We start from the raw sequence: 12,668 nt of genomic DNA on the forward strand, positions 1-12,668 counted from the left end.
TCTATTGTCAGCAGTCACTTCTTATAGAATAGTTGTATTAGTGAAACCATTTCAGAGAGCATAAATTCCCTGAAGTATAATATTTTCTTTCAGATTTTATACACTTCACTCTGATCAGTCCAGTGTGTCTGCTTTCTTGTGGAGATAGTGTACAGTAAAACAACTATAGCATTATCTGTAATGCCATGGCCAATTGAACCTCAATTATTGCTTGAGAAGGGCAAAGGAGAGAGATACATTGGAATAATGTGACATGCACAATATCAATTTTGATACCTGAATTTTGCCTCCGCACTTGTCTGTTTTTATACCATTCTTGTGCTAAAGCACAAAAAAAGACATTCATTCTGGACCTTAATGTGTGCTAATTCCTGAGCTGTGCTGAAATTAAATGCCCCCCAAATTGCCTCCAAAGTAGGCTATGAGTAATGAAATCAAAATATCAAATAAAATAGAAGTGGGAACAGTTCTGGTTTAATAAATTCTGAAGTCAAAAAAACACCTCACTGGCTAATTCTGGAATCATTTGTCAGTTGTTGATGTCACTGTAAAGTAATGTTGATGAGAGTCAAAATGTAGTGCTGACAAATGATGTTGCTTCTATATCCAACTGTCTGTTCCATTGCAACTCATAAGATACCTTCCAATCTGGTTGTGACCTCTCAGCATTTCTAAATACCTCAATTTTTTGATAAATAAACTGTGAACTTAGTAAGGTGGCACCCATTTACATGTTCCTTCAGGACCCTGAGCTGAGGGAAAACCTTTCTGCCTTCATTTCCTCTTTATTTGGTGTTGCCCCAGATTGATTTTTAGGTTGTGAGAGAATCTACCTCTGCAAGTGAGATTGTGAAATAAGAGGCATAGGTCCCCATAACTTCAGAGAGCTTTATTTTTTTACTAGAAAACATGAGCTTATCCCTTCCCCTTTTTCAATTGTTCAATGTTCTTATAGTCTCGTGCTGCATTTACAATAAACGTCGTATATTTTGCAACTGCTACAAATTTGTATCTTCAAAGTCATTATTGGTTCTTGTATCTTGTAATTTCCTGAGTGTGAACGTTTGCACATTCAGAATTTGTAAAGATTTAAACAAATAGGAAATGTTTTAATCTGAAAAAACTTAGCAATTTGTGGTGCAGAAACAAGACATGATAATTATACATTATCTAACAATATAACCAGGGGTGTGCACTAATTTTGTCTTGCAACTTTCCTCAAACAAAAACATGGAGGATTTTTTTATACCTCTTGTACAGAAGGCCAACGCAGTGGGGAATAGTTGTTTAGAATACACCTGTGATGGCTTTGCTAAATATGACAATGCATCAAACACTGCAAAAATTGCTGGACAGGTGGAAAACTATGGTATAACTGAAGCCTTTCCTGGACATGACCAACCAGCTTTAGCAATCCCACACTTCACAGGGATGGAGATCAGATCACTCTTCTTCAATCTTCAAAAGGCCTATTTCAGTGATGACTGTGCTAATCACATTTTGAAATGTAAAATCACATTTAAATTTTTCTTTCATGAGCCCTTTAAACTTTACTTCCTGACTTTTACTGTATGAAACCAATATTGTCAGTTTAAAACCTTGCCCTTTTACCACAAAATCTAAATTCCCCACTAATGGAAGGTATTAACTATCACCTGAGCAGAATCAGGTCTTATGCCAAGTGCTTATCTGGTAATAGGAACCAGGGGCATGTTGGTGTGTGAGCAAGATGAGCCTTAATCCATCTGTTTGTTGGTCAATGGTAAACTCCATTAAATCTCCAATGCTCTATGTTCTTAAGAGCAAATGTTTCATGTTGTGCTTGGGATGACCTAAAGAAAAAAATAATGGGCTGAGTGTGGAGCTCAAGGAATGAAGAAAGGTTCATGCCTAGAGAGAGAAACTTTTGCAGAGCTGGATTATGATCCCTGAGCCTCCAGCTCTGATGCAGGGGTATTGTCTGGCTCCTCATCATTGTAGATGTTCTCTGCCTGGAAGATAAAAACAAGTTGCAAAGTAAAGACAAGTTCTTTTTTCCATGGCAGGTCAAGGAAAGTTTCACTGTACATCTACACATGGTGGTATTTTAGGTAAAATGGCAAATTGTATTAACACATCTTCATATTAGGGTTCATAATATGAGGAAAGATGAAAAGCCCCGATTTTCAATTATCAAAAACAGACTGCAATGAAGTATGGAAACATTTCCATTTAAAAATTTAAACTAAGTTTAGTCCAGAGTGCAGAGTAAAGTAATACTCAACTGCATATGAATCTGATGTAAGCAGTTACTTTTATCCTATTTTTTTTTCTAAATTAGTTTTTTTTGTAATCTGTAATCATTAGAAATGACCACAACAGCTCATACTCCTGTGGTAACTTAATTTCTTCAACATGTCTCATGTATTAATGTCTTAGTAATCTTAATCTTTCAGTTAAGTACACATAAAATGATAATGATGAAATGAATGATAAATAAAAGCCAAGTTGACATGCACTGGTGAAAATGACCAGTGACACACCCTATCCTAAAGTGAAATCAGATATGTATCTATTAAAAATCACATTATCCCACCTTGTCAGTGTATGTGCATCCAAATAGTAATGGGTGCTTTTTATATTTAATTTGTAATTTTTTGGTTTGTTTTTGTTTGAGGAATTAACCAGACCCAGAAGAAGTTCAGAGATGTCAACTCAAACAGCACCATAAAGAGTTTAACATGTGCTTGTGTCTCTCAAATCCCTATAAAAACAGTGTATCCTTATTTAAGGATACACAGTTTTTTTTTCCTAGTTATATAAGTAAAAGCATTAACAAAAATACCATTCACTATTCCACAAACTGACAACCTCAAAAAGAAGGGCTGTGTATTTGTGTATGAGAGGTTATTGCATAACGAGATTTTCCCATTGCGGGACTATTAAAGGTTTTCTTATTCTTAACATCTGTATTCACCATTTGCCAGACTTGCATGATGTTGTCCTCGGATACTGAGCAGATGACCCAGGGCTCGTTGGGGTTCCAAGAGAAGTCGGAGATCTTGGCCGTGTGCCCACCGTGGATAAACTAAGACAAAGGATAGAAGTTAACCCTGAATAATATACAGTTGTATTCAGGATAATAGCAGTGTGTATTAAAAAAAGTCAAGCTCAATATCCTTGTAACTTCGTACATTGATAATTTTTCTTCATTTGATTTGGAATAGAATGTACAAATGTGTAAGTGCTTTACAGAAAATAAGGAAAGAGTCTACAGCCCCTTGACCAAAAAGAACAACTTGCTTTTATCAGTCCACTAAATTTCTTTGTGAAATTGTAACCTTTTTAGCACATATCACACTCAACGGGACTTTGCAGTGGCTTCTTGCCAATAGCTTCACTTTAGATAAGCGTTTCTTCATCTGAACAATGTTTAGAACAATCAAATTTACTCCTAATCAAACAGACTCAACCCAGCATCTACAGCAGGGGTGTCAAACTGATGCTGACGAGGGCTGCTGCCCTGCTGGTTTTCCACCTCTCTGCCCCAGCTCCTACCAATTACCGTGACCAGTTGTGTTAAGTCAATGACAAGATGGAAAAGCCAACTGACACCTGATCAAGGTAAACCAGCAGCAAATTTACTCAAGAGGATCAATAAATGATGTATCCTATCTTATCCTACCTAATCTCACTAACTGAACTACACACCATTATTTTGAACAGGCCCTTTTTATTTTATAATTTAATTGAGCAATCAGCAACATTCTGGTCATGACCATTTGCCCGCTAGGTGTTCTGTTACTCTACTGCATCTTCTAGGAGTTTATTGGCCATGTAGAAACCTAACTTTTTAAAACTGTGAATTATCTGCTTAGCGATGTTGGAATGCAATTATTTTGGACACAACTGTATGCCGTGTAATACCGGTAAGTTGAGGTTTGTGACCATTATTTTGCAGTTTGCCATTAAGTAGTGAGATGCTGTTTATTATTTAATTGTTCTAACATTGTAGCTGAATAAAGTAAAGTAACGTTATCCACTGGTACTGATACGACATGGGCAGATTTGTGTGTATTGTACAAAAGGATTTTAGGCAAGAACTTGAGTCAAGAAAAATTTAGTTTAGAATTTCCCACTTACCAGCAGCTCTGGTGGACCATCCTCAGCATCTTCTGACGACTGCTCCTCCCCAATTTTACTAAAAACAACAACAAATCTATTTGAAACAACTCAATTTAAGTGTACACTTTCAGGTGAATATATTTTAATAATCCATAAAAGGCTGAAGCAAAAACCATATAAACATGAGTAGATAGAAGACTTTACCTTAGGTCCCAGACATTGAGACGTCGGTCAGTGCCGCTGGAGGCAAGGATAGTCTCATTATGAGGAGACCATTGTACCTAATGAAGGACAGACACTAGCAGGTCAATTAAAACTCGAATAAGAAAAAAATAATGTCTCCTTAGTCTTGGTCTAATTACATTTTAAAATAACAATGTCATGTACATAATTCCTTAGACTGCAGGGGCAGAACTGCTAATGTGAGTGGGTTATGTCGAGTTGCCCTCATGTCTAGAAATAACAGGAGTGTGGAGACAAACTGAAACTACCTCATACAACTATTTACATATATAAAGCTTACCACAATATTTAGTATCACTGGGTAATTAATTTACTACTGTCCTAAGGTACAGTGTACACACATCGATTTCAGAGAATTTACAGATAGTGGCCAAAACTTGTTGATTCTTAGGAGACTGCTTATTCTGCTTTTCATACTAAATATTATTAACTGATTGAGACTTCAATGTCTCCTTCCACAGTAGCCTAGGCCCACACGGCCCATCTCAAAGAGTATTTACAGCCCTCTGGTGGTGCTCTTTTAGGAGTCTGTTGCAAGTGAAACTGATCGCCACAACTCTTTGAGGAAGCAGATAAGGCTTCATGGGGTCCCAGGTCACAGCATCCAGTTTGCTGTTTGTCTGGCTAAAGCTAGCGGCTAATGGCGCACTAACAACACAGTAGTGGTCAAAACTACACCGGGCGGGCGGCAGTGAATTGATCTTATGGTTCTAGAGTCTGATACTGTAGAGCACCTGAGCCCACACAGCACATTGCATCACTGTAGTAGCTGCTTTGCTCTATGTGTCACTGGAGCACGTTGCGGTTGGTGATAGATGGCTATGCTGCTGTACCAGAATGCCCAAAAAAGTGAATTTTGCATGTGCTGACAAGCAAAGACAGCGCTGTGTGTGTACAGAGTAGTGTCACACTATATTTAAGGAGAGGTGTGTACACATACGTGTCTTGTCACATGCGTTACACGTAACCCTTGAACTGACCATTCTTGGGGACTCTTGGGGAATCATGGGGAACATGAATGACATCAATAAACATCAATGAAATAAAGCACTGTTGTACATGTTGAGTAGTGGGCCAAAGTTCCTCCATAATGTTGTGTGGGACATGAAGAAAACAATTAAAGCCCAGGAGATAGTAAAAAAAAAAAAAAGGGGAACTTTGAGGCTATTTATGTTTTTACCTGGAAAATCTCATCCTTGTGGGACTCAAAGGAGTGGAGCTTCAGTTTAAGGTTCCTCAGATCCCACAATGCCACAGTCTAAGAAAAAACAAACAAACTTGCATTTCAATATTTAGTCATGTATATCCCAAGCTGACTTTTGTTATCTTTATTTTGTTATAGCCTGAAATTGGCTTTAATGTTTTCTGTTTGTTCCCTACCTTATCAGCAGAACCAGTGGCAAGAATGAACTCGCTGTATGGATTAAAGCTCAGGCAGTTGACCTCAGCAGTGTGAGCATCTACTGAATGGCTGGCTTTAGATGTGTTGTTGGATCGAGTGTCCCAGCTGTTGTGAAGAGAGCCGGAACAAAACATAAAATGACACCATGCAATCATAATTATCAAAATCACAAACCAATCACGTTTCCTAATTTTATTAATTACTTACATCATAAGTTTCTGGTCGTCAGCCACTGAGCCAAACAAGGACTCATGAAGTAAATGCCATGAAACGTCTTCCACTACAGCTGTGTGCCCAGTGAAAATGGTCTTAGCATCCACAACCTTTCCTTCCTTTGGGCCAGCCCCAATGTCCCATAGACAGATTGTCTGGAGAGAAAAGAAATAAAGAACTGGGAATGTATTTTATGCCCTTGCTAAAGTAATGTGTTACACTAGCATTCACATATGCATCCAAACAGAGGCGACGTTAACTATTTTATTCAACATTCTTTTCCTAAGACACACTCCTTTAACCCATCACTTCACAAACTTTAGTTCTAACTTTCTACTTACTTAGTTTTTACTTCTTTATTTGTAACTAACTTTCCCTTATTATCTTATGACGTGTCAAACTTCCTTGATCGTTTCTTACTCCAACTGAGTGTGAAATTTTCAGTCAAGAGTTGTATTTTTTATTAACTATTTAGATTGAATTAGTATCGAAGTAAGTATCGAATTGTAAGCCTTCCTAAAGTTACCAGTAATCTTTACATTTATTTATACACACAAAATTATTTATACACACTGGACAAATACTCACTGATTTACTCAATTCATCAGTAGTAGTCAAAGCTTTCCACAAGCAGGAGATTCCATTATTAATTATTAAATAAGTTGATAATCAAAATATTTTTTGCAAATTTAATTTTACTACACTCTTCTGTTCTGGACAAAGAGTAAGACCATGGTCCTCTTTTGATTCTAAATCACTTACATGATCATCAGATGCACTGAGAAGATTGCCACTAAGGTTGGGATTCCAGGAAAGGCCATACCCTTCTTTTTGGTGACCTTTCAACCTTAAGTCAGGACTACACTCCCCACTAGGATCTGAAACACAGAAATACACACTACTGTCACCTTTGTGTCATTTGATTCCATGGAGCATGTGAGTTCAGATGAATGTAGTGCACAAGTGCAGTGGGTAACCCACCTGGCTTGGAGGGGTGTTTAGTGTAATCAAAGACCAACACATCAGATGTAGGTGTCTTGGTAGCAATGATGCATGGATTCTGGGGCATATAACGGGCTCTGTTGACTTCTCCCTCATGGTTGATCTTGATCTCGATCTCTATTTTCCCACTTACTGAACCAAATCCACCAAACTCTGATGACAGAATGAATTCACACTTTTACTAGAGAGACTGTAGACTGAAGGTATTTGACAACAGAAAATTACTTTTAAGTTTTGAACCCCACACTATATGCATAGTTGAATTTTATTGTACTTGTTATATTATATTACATAAATATTCGATTCTTTCATTCAGTTATTCAACCTGTTATGCACAGTGGCCAAAATCTAAATTTGAGCTATTTAACTGGCTTATGGTATAAGAGCCTTTTCCATTCATAAAAAAATATTTATGCTTGGAAAGCACCTAGAACAAAAGTGCACTTTCCATACTTAATAGTTCCTAATAAGAGAAAGAAAGTGTATGTTATAATAAATCAAAAGGCACACCTAAGAACAGTATTTGGTTTAAAGGTGAAAAGAGAAAAGGTAAGAGAACTCACTTGATAGAAGAGCTTATTACTATACACCTGTTTAGACAGGTTTAGACATTGACTGTACCTTAAAAATGCTCAGTGGGCATGTCAACATACTACATAAGTCAAAACACCAAAGAAGCAGCACAGCTGGATACCACCAACATACCTGCTGGGAGACAGAATAACACTATTTCAGTATACAGCCTTAATAGCAAGTAACTTAATTATTTTCTTCACTATAAAATACAGGCAAAATATGACCATTGTCAACACTTCCATAATGGAGCATGGCAAGTGTAATGTTTTGTTAAAACTCAGAAGCAAATACTGAGGCAATAAAGAAAATTCAGGTTTTCAGCTTCTGATTCTCTTGATTAATAATATTTCATGCCTTATTGAACACAATCAACATTCAAAATAGTGGTGAAAAAAGTAACTTAATTAAGGTCTATGAGTGTTTATTTTAGCATACTGTAATGGCTTTAGTTCTTCGAATGTCTCGTGTCTTTTTGTCATCTGTGTCATTATTGTAGGCACAATATATTTCATATGTCATAATGTGGCTTTAGATACAGATCAAATCACAAAATTATGCAGAAAACCACAAATCTACAACATGTTCACATACTTTCTCATCTTTCCGTATATACCTGCTAATGCAACTTTGCAAGCACATTTTATAGACATAGCAACTACATTTGTTTGCACTAATCCTGAATGCAGTTGCATTTACCTCCTTTCTCACTGTCGTAATGTGAGGCATCAAACTGGGCATCATCATTTGGTACCTGGACACTGGCAATGACAAGGTGGTTTTGTTCATCTGATGTATGGGTTCCCAAAACCAGTCTGTGCACAGCATAGTCCTTTCCCTCTGGCCTGCAAACACGAACATAAGTGTAATCTATATTTAATAGGAAAGACTCACTTATTTGCACACATGCAAACAAACTGATGGTAACTGTTCTTTTCAACTTGGCCGATTTTTATTGCAAGCATAACCATTACAACCTTCTTGTATATGTGTGAAATTAAGTGTGTTGGTTTATTATATGTTGAATTTTTCCAGCTTACAAAAAATAGCTAAAATGGATATAATTTACAAATAATTGGCACATAAAGTTTTGTGCCAGGTTTCCTACCAATGGATAGGCTGTAGGATTTGCAAAGCATTAAAGTTAAGTTTTAATAGGTGGGTATCAAAATGCTTAAAAGACCAGGATGTACAGTATACACAAGATGAAACAATAAGCTGCAGATGGCAGTCTGATCCTTTGCAGCAGTTTGTAAATTGTGCCAAATACTGAAAAATAGGCCTGTAGACTCAGTTTTATTACCTGTAAAATAAAGACAATGTGAGTACCTGCCAACATCTGGAAGCCACTGGACAGTGAGGCTGGGCCACTCCAGAGCATGGGTCATCACCAGGTCATACAAAAAAGGTGTGTTTTTCTTCCATATCTTGTATTCTTCATTAATTACTCTTTCTTCCACTGCGTCATCATAGACTTTGAAAAGAACAACAATATTTACCAAATTATACAGAATGTCCACATACCCGATATTTGCTTATTGCTATTGAAAGTTTGAAAAAAAAAATTGTGTTTTATTACAGTTAGCTAAATTAGTTTAATCGTCCAAATAATGCAACTTTTATACGGGAACCGTGTGATTGTCTTTCTAGATTCTACAACCACTACGTCGTGTTTCGGAAGGGAAGGTTGTGGTGGCGTAACAACAAACAAACACGTTGAAAACGCACTAACTACTGGTTGACTGACTGGATATAACTGACTTAAAATATAGAGGTCTGACATACAAACCCTGAATTAGCAGCCAACACACAGGTTGGCTAAAACCAATAAATAGGTGAGTATACTAGCACACCATGCTAACCTCCATGACAGACTTCCTACAGAAAAACGTTAACGGCCGTGATGCGTACACAAAGCGGCACACGAGGGAACCTGTCCGCCTTTTAAATTCTAGGTAGTTTCAGTAAACCTACCCTCTTTATCAGCCATGTTCCAATTTGTGCTCCAATACAAAGTAACTAATGGACGGTACTTTGGCAAATACCGCTGTTCCGCTTGCTAGTAGTGGTCTGCCGCTCTATCACTACTAAACTGTAGTCCTTCCTTTTCACCGCCGAATTCCTCGAACGTATTGCGCATGCGTTAGTGCGCGCATAGATAAGGATACGCAAGCGTACACGAGGGATAATATTGCGAGCGCAGATTGCGCAGCCCTGATTCTCGTGAAGCCGTTCTTCGCGGCAGTCGGAATGCGCTGTGATTAAATTCAGTTTTTCGCTTATATCAAAATAAACGAGAAAACCGTTGTTTTTTGTATTTTATCATCTGGACAAATTAACCAGAAGAAATCTTGATTTTATTCGATACTGTCAAGAAAGAAAACTATAAATCCATTACTTAATTTGCGCGTGAGCACTGGCTTCCTGACATCGTTGTACGCCGTTTCAAAATAAGAGTCTCGCTTCCTTAGGCCCCGCTTGTGGCGTATAACGTCAGAACAAGCCTTACAGAGGGGGTTAACAAATTTTTGGTCCTCTATGAAATGTGTCTCTTGTTACAGTACGAATTTTACAGATTTAGGTCTACTTGGCCACTGCCTATACCTGTCTGATACCAGTAGAACCAGTAATATGCTGTTTTCACATTGCCAAAAGTGATTAAGGCCATTATCTTTTCATCAGAAAATTCATCTTCTTCTTTAATCAACTTTCTTCATACAACATTTTCAAAAACAATAACTTGTCACGTCTCACTATTTCACTAAGTTCATATTGAAAGATTCAAAATTAAAAAAAACATTAATAATCCCAGAGGGAAATTATTTTGCACACTTTGATCGCTGTCACAGATGGAGGTGCACACAAGAAGGAAGGGAGATTAAAAATAAAAATGCTAACACATGTATCTCTTAACAAAATTATGTCCATGGATGGACATAATACTAGCTTCAGGTTCTACTATGAGAAACCTTGGTGTCATCTTTGACCAGGATCTCTCTTTTACTTTCTTAGGCTTATATATTAAAACAATCTTAGAACCGCCTACTCTCATCCTACAAATAAGGCTAAAATTAGAAACATCCTCTCAGTACAATGCTGAGAAACTGATTAATGCATTGTGTTACTAGGCTCTAGACAGGACAACTGTAACTACTTATAGAATGTTTCAAATTGGGTGAAAAGTGAGTGTGAGAACAGAAGTGCTACACAGACTGGGAAGTGGAAGATAAACTGGCTTACTATGCTCATACCAAGTGGGGAATTCTTGCTCTTAGAGCTTGGAGAAACGCTATCTCACTGTGTGGCAAAAAACGTGGGTCTGCCTCAGCCTTAACGCTCACAGCACACCGCGAAGGCTCTGTTGTGCTACTTGAACTTGGAACACTTCAACACAACCATGCTTAAAGGAAAACGTTACCAATTTTCAATGGGGGTTGACATAAATGATGTTGGGACACTCCGTACTCTCCATATTATCTATGCAGAGACATAATTTTTTGCAAAAAGACTCTGAAACAGGACAGAGGCTTTTTTTGCCTTGGGCTCACAGGGTACAACTAGTGCTTCCTGGTTTCTGGGAGACTGGGAGGGGGCTGGAACTCAACTGCTCTGTCCACCATTGTTTTCCTTGCAAAGGGTACAGCACTAATATTCAATTAGGGGAAAGGGAGCGGGGACCAACCTAATTTCCACAACCCTCAGTTCTAAACTCAGAACAGAAAATTGCTGCAACTGCAGGAAACAAAATACTAATTTCACTAATAAAGACTGAACTAATAACTACTACTGTTGCTATACACTACGGGATTACTAAATTCTAACATAGAGCACTGAACACTACAAGCTAAATAATCTAAACAATGAATGACGAAGATAGAGACTCCGGACAACTACAAAATAAAACTAACAGCCTTGTCACTACAGGCTACACTAGACAAACCAGATACACCAATACAGACTGAACTAAAGCTAAGATAATCGATTCTGTAACTACAGACATAACTAAACTAAACATGGATGACATGACACAAAGTACAAACCTTCACAGAGGACGAAGAACAAGATATTAACAAGAGTTGAAATAGGTGAAAAACTCCACCTATTCCACCCCACAAAACAACACAATATACATAAGGCAAAGCAGTTCCTAGTGGGATATGCTCCCCTCATGATGGGAAACACAGTTCATCGCAGAATCCTGCTGGAGCAAGACAGCCCCTCAGTGCTTGAAACAATGTAAAATGTCACAGTTCCTGTCCCAGGGAGGAGCATGCAACCTTTGTGACCGACCTCTGGGCGGCCAACGAGAGTGTCTTACGACGCCAAGAAGGAACAGGAAACCACTATGACAGCCTACAGCATAAGATGCAACATCACCCTAGTATCCGATAACAATGAAGACGAGGCTACCAATCCAGCAGAAAGGCTAGATCCAGGGCCCAGTCAGACTGGAGAGACAATCCATGAAGACGAGGCATGCCAGGCTGACAAGTTGAGTAGTAATAAGCCTAGCCAAGTTGAAGTGAGGAGCAAAGAGCCAGACCAAATCCAGCTTGAAGGGACAGAGTGGGTGCCATGTTGCCTTCAGAAACCAACAGGAGAACCATAGGAGCAGCAGGCGACGATACAGTGGCCTGAGAAGCTCCGTTGCTGCTTTAAGTGACCACCAAGTAGATCTCAGCAGGTGCAGGATTCAATGATGAGTGATGAATAGTGGCCGTGCAGTCTTTAGGAAACACCGGGAGATGACCTGCAGCTGCTGGGACAGGTTCTGATACTCCATTAGTGGCAGGAGCGATCTTAGATGAACCCTCAGGAAGAGGGTGGGTGATTTTCTCTAGACCACCAGGAGACATCACTGGACCTCCAAGAACGACAGAAGGTTCCTCGAGTGTGGTCACCACCAGGAACGGAAGTAGTCAGGACCAGACCCCCCAGGGTCCGAAGGTCCGTAGACTCTGGACGACCGGGACGATGTCATCTTGCAACCGTCGGCAACCCCTGGACCACCAGGGTGAGACAAGACAGGGTGATGCTGATGAATGACAGCAGTGTTTCTGTTTACTCTTTCTTTACACTCTAACACTCTCTGTAACACTGTCGTGCTTACAACGCAACACACCAATAATGA

At 38.7% G+C, this 12,668-nt stretch overlaps 1 protein-coding gene across 2 annotated transcripts; it reads right to left on the reverse strand.

Annotated features, from left to right (window-relative positions):
• Nucleotides 1-874: 874 nt before the first annotated feature.
• rbb4l (retinoblastoma binding protein 4, like) lies at nt 875-9,676 on the reverse strand. 2 transcript variants are annotated; one of them, XM_029143443.3, is made up of 12 exons: nt 9,512-9,676; nt 8,867-9,011; nt 8,237-8,382; nt 6,944-7,117; nt 6,725-6,840; nt 5,957-6,117; nt 5,728-5,854; nt 5,528-5,605; nt 4,309-4,385; nt 4,123-4,180; nt 2,957-3,067; nt 875-1,991 (listed from the first exon to the last, which is right to left on the reverse strand). In XM_029143443.3, exons 1-12 carry the CDS (start codon nt 9,525-9,527, stop codon nt 1,920-1,922), a joined length of 1,281 nt encoding a protein of 426 aa, XP_028999276.1. In that variant the 5' UTR covers nt 9,528-9,676; the 3' UTR covers nt 875-1,919. The 2 variants fall into 2 exon arrangements, with proteins under 2 accessions (XP_028999276.1, XP_028999275.1); XM_029143442.3 differs by having other exon boundaries at nt 6,944-7,120.
• Between the last annotated feature and the right edge of the window lie 2,992 nt (nt 9,677-12,668).

This window comes from Betta splendens, chromosome 3, assembly GCF_900634795.4.
Source record: "Betta splendens chromosome 3, fBetSpl5.4, whole genome shotgun sequence".
NCBI classification, from domain to species: Eukaryota; Metazoa; Chordata; class Actinopteri; order Anabantiformes; family Osphronemidae; genus Betta; species Betta splendens.